Here is a 2,500-nt window from a genome sequence, read left to right on the forward strand (position 1 = left end):
GCCTTTGTCAAGCTTATCAGTGAGCAAGGTTTAGTAGCCTTTGTCAAGCTTTCGTTTGTCTGTAACTGTTAAATCAGTTTAATCAAGTTTCTGAATCGGTTTAAGCCAAACTTGTTCCGTGCCCCTTTTTAGGGTTATATCATCTCTTATTTGAACCGAATGAGTTTCTGTTCCAAAAACACGCTTACGATTTTTTTTTTTTTTTTTTTTTTTAACATCCCTTTTTCCTGTGGAAGTCTTTGGTTAGGTTGGGTTGGATTAGGTTAGGTTAGGTTAGGTTAAGTTAGGTTAGGTTAGGTTAGGTTAGGTTAGTTCAGGTTAGGATAGGTTAGGTTAGTATAGGGAAGGGTATGTTAGGTTAGGTTAGGTTAGGTAAGGATAGGATAGGTTTGATTAAGTTAAACTGGGTTAGGTTAGGTTAGCTTTTGTTAGGTTAGGTTATATTAGGTTAGGAGTTTATAGACAGCATAAGTTTCATGTTAAACATCCGTACTTGCGTAATTCTGAAATTTTACCTGATTTTAATCGGCCTCTTCGTAGTTTAAACCCGATTAATGGAATCAGGATGAATCTGTCTTTATTGACATATCCAACCTGGCTCATAACCCTCACCTGAAGAGAATCGTATGGCGCTCACCTTAATAAAGTGTATGAAGTGCGCCATTGTGTTGATGAACAGAGGATGAACAAAAGGTGAACAGATATGGTGAACATTTGTTCAATGGAGCTTTTCCTTTGAACATTCCCATCGACCTGCGTTCACTCCTGGGTAAGACAGTGACCGGTTACTTCTAACGAGAATTATGAAGCATGAATATGCTGAAGATTCATGCTGTGATTTGTATAGAGGCTATTACACTGGGCTATTTTTCCTCCAACATTCAACTTTCAACCTCCATTTGAATAACCAGAATAGGACTTCACTTACAGAAACCTAGACTTTTCTAGGAACATTTCAATAGTATGTCTAACACTCCTTTAGGTTTCCAATCTCCTAGCCTCTCATTCCGCTTTGCTATATGTGACGGAGAGATCATTCTATATTTGGAGATTTCAAAATTTAAATATCGTAACCGAAGTCGTTATTACTCAAACGAACTCCCAACGGTCGGCGCCGGTAAAGACAGTAGCAGCCCGGTGTGATAACCCTTTTATACTCTTACTTGATCTCTGGCTGCCGTCAGGCGATTTTATTCAAGCTTTTGAAGTCCTTCCTTGTAGTTAACCTTGTAATCTTGTAGTTAACGTGGATGAAATGCAATCCATTGTCTAATAATCTGGATGAGTCATTGTTATTTTCATCCTTCCTTTGGCAGCTAATCAATAACCTTCAATAACGGAAGGAACCGTCGTAATAACCAAAACCGTCAATACCCGTCATAATAAACAGCGTTAATAAACGCCACCAATAACCATAACCGTCAACAACGTTCGTAGCCGTCAATAACATTCCTAACCGTCAATAACCATCAGTAAAGTTCGTAACCGTCAATAACCGTCAGTAAAGTTCGTAACCGTCAATAACCGTCGGAAAAATTCGTAACCGTCAATAACCGTCGGTAACGTTAGCAACCGTCAATAACCGTCATTAACGGTGGCAACCGTCTATAACCATCAGTAACACTGGTAACCGTCAACAACTGTAAGTAAAGTTCGCAACCGTCAATAACCGTCAGTAACGGTCGCAACCGCCAATAACGCCCAGTCATCAATAATGTAAAGAGGAGGGTTATTAGCGAGTGAAGAACCTTACCTTCAGCGCCGTTCATCGTGAGATGCTTACAAGTGAGATCCTCACGAACGAATATCCTGCTCTTGACCTAGTTGAGAAGCCCTCACGATATCTCCTCCAAAAGGGCTTAACGCTCGGACAACAAGCCCGAAGACTATCGAGCTGTGGGCTTCTTTATCAAGTGGGGCTCCCACCGAAGCCTCTGTCTTGTATCAGGGCTTGGAAGAGAAGGAGGAGGAGGAGGACAGGGAGGGTGGGTGGTGGGGGAGGTGGGATGGTTGTCGGCCTACAGAAGGAGGTTGGGGTGGGTGGGCAAGGGGGATGGCGGGGTCTCCAGTTTCGGTTCCGTTCCGGTGATGTAATACTCGCTTCTCCTCAACAGAGACTCTCGAGTACAAGGACCTTCGAGGACCAGGGAGCGACACTTTATCTCAAGGTGCACCTTCAGGGAGTACTCGGTCTCAGGTCCTTACTCTGGGGGCGCCTTCTGCGTGAGATTTAATGGACTGACCCTGTCGTGGGGGCGGCTTTACTCTCACGGCAAGTCCTGCCGACGTCAAACCAATCCACACACTGCCGACTTCACTTGCCGTCACCCGTGCACGGCCGCTTCCTCTCTCCTCCTCTTCCTCCTCCTCCTCCTTCTCCTCCTCCTCCCGGTCGAGTGGCATCAAGCGGGCTTAATAGCTATTGTGCGCAGGCGCTTTGGTCTCCCTTCCCCGTGTTGGAGGTTTCTTGTCAAAAAGAAAGAAAGAAAGAAAAAAAAAA

At 44.2% G+C, this 2,500-nt stretch overlaps 1 protein-coding gene across 3 annotated transcripts in view; it reads right to left on the reverse strand.

Moving 5' to 3' along the window:
- Positions 1–2,500, reverse strand: part of LOC143035928 (uncharacterized) — a 231,556-nt gene that overhangs the window by 132,896 nt on the left and 96,160 nt on the right. The window contains exon 1 of one of the 3 annotated variants that reach the window (XM_076203146.1): positions 1,754–2,343. The exons of the other annotated variants lie outside the window; for them this stretch is intronic. Coding sequence (XP_076059261.1) covers positions 1,754–1,769 — 16 coding nt within the window. The 5' untranslated portion in view covers positions 1,770–2,343. Of the gene's footprint in view, positions 1–1,753; positions 2,344–2,500 lie in introns of those variants that run through there. 3 annotated transcript variants of the gene reach the window in all.

Source organism: Oratosquilla oratoria, chromosome 19 (assembly GCF_046742065.1).
Source record: "Oratosquilla oratoria isolate Oo_2021 chromosome 19, ASM4674206v1, whole genome shotgun sequence".
NCBI classification, from domain to species: Eukaryota; Metazoa; Arthropoda; class Malacostraca; order Stomatopoda; family Squillidae; genus Oratosquilla; species Oratosquilla oratoria.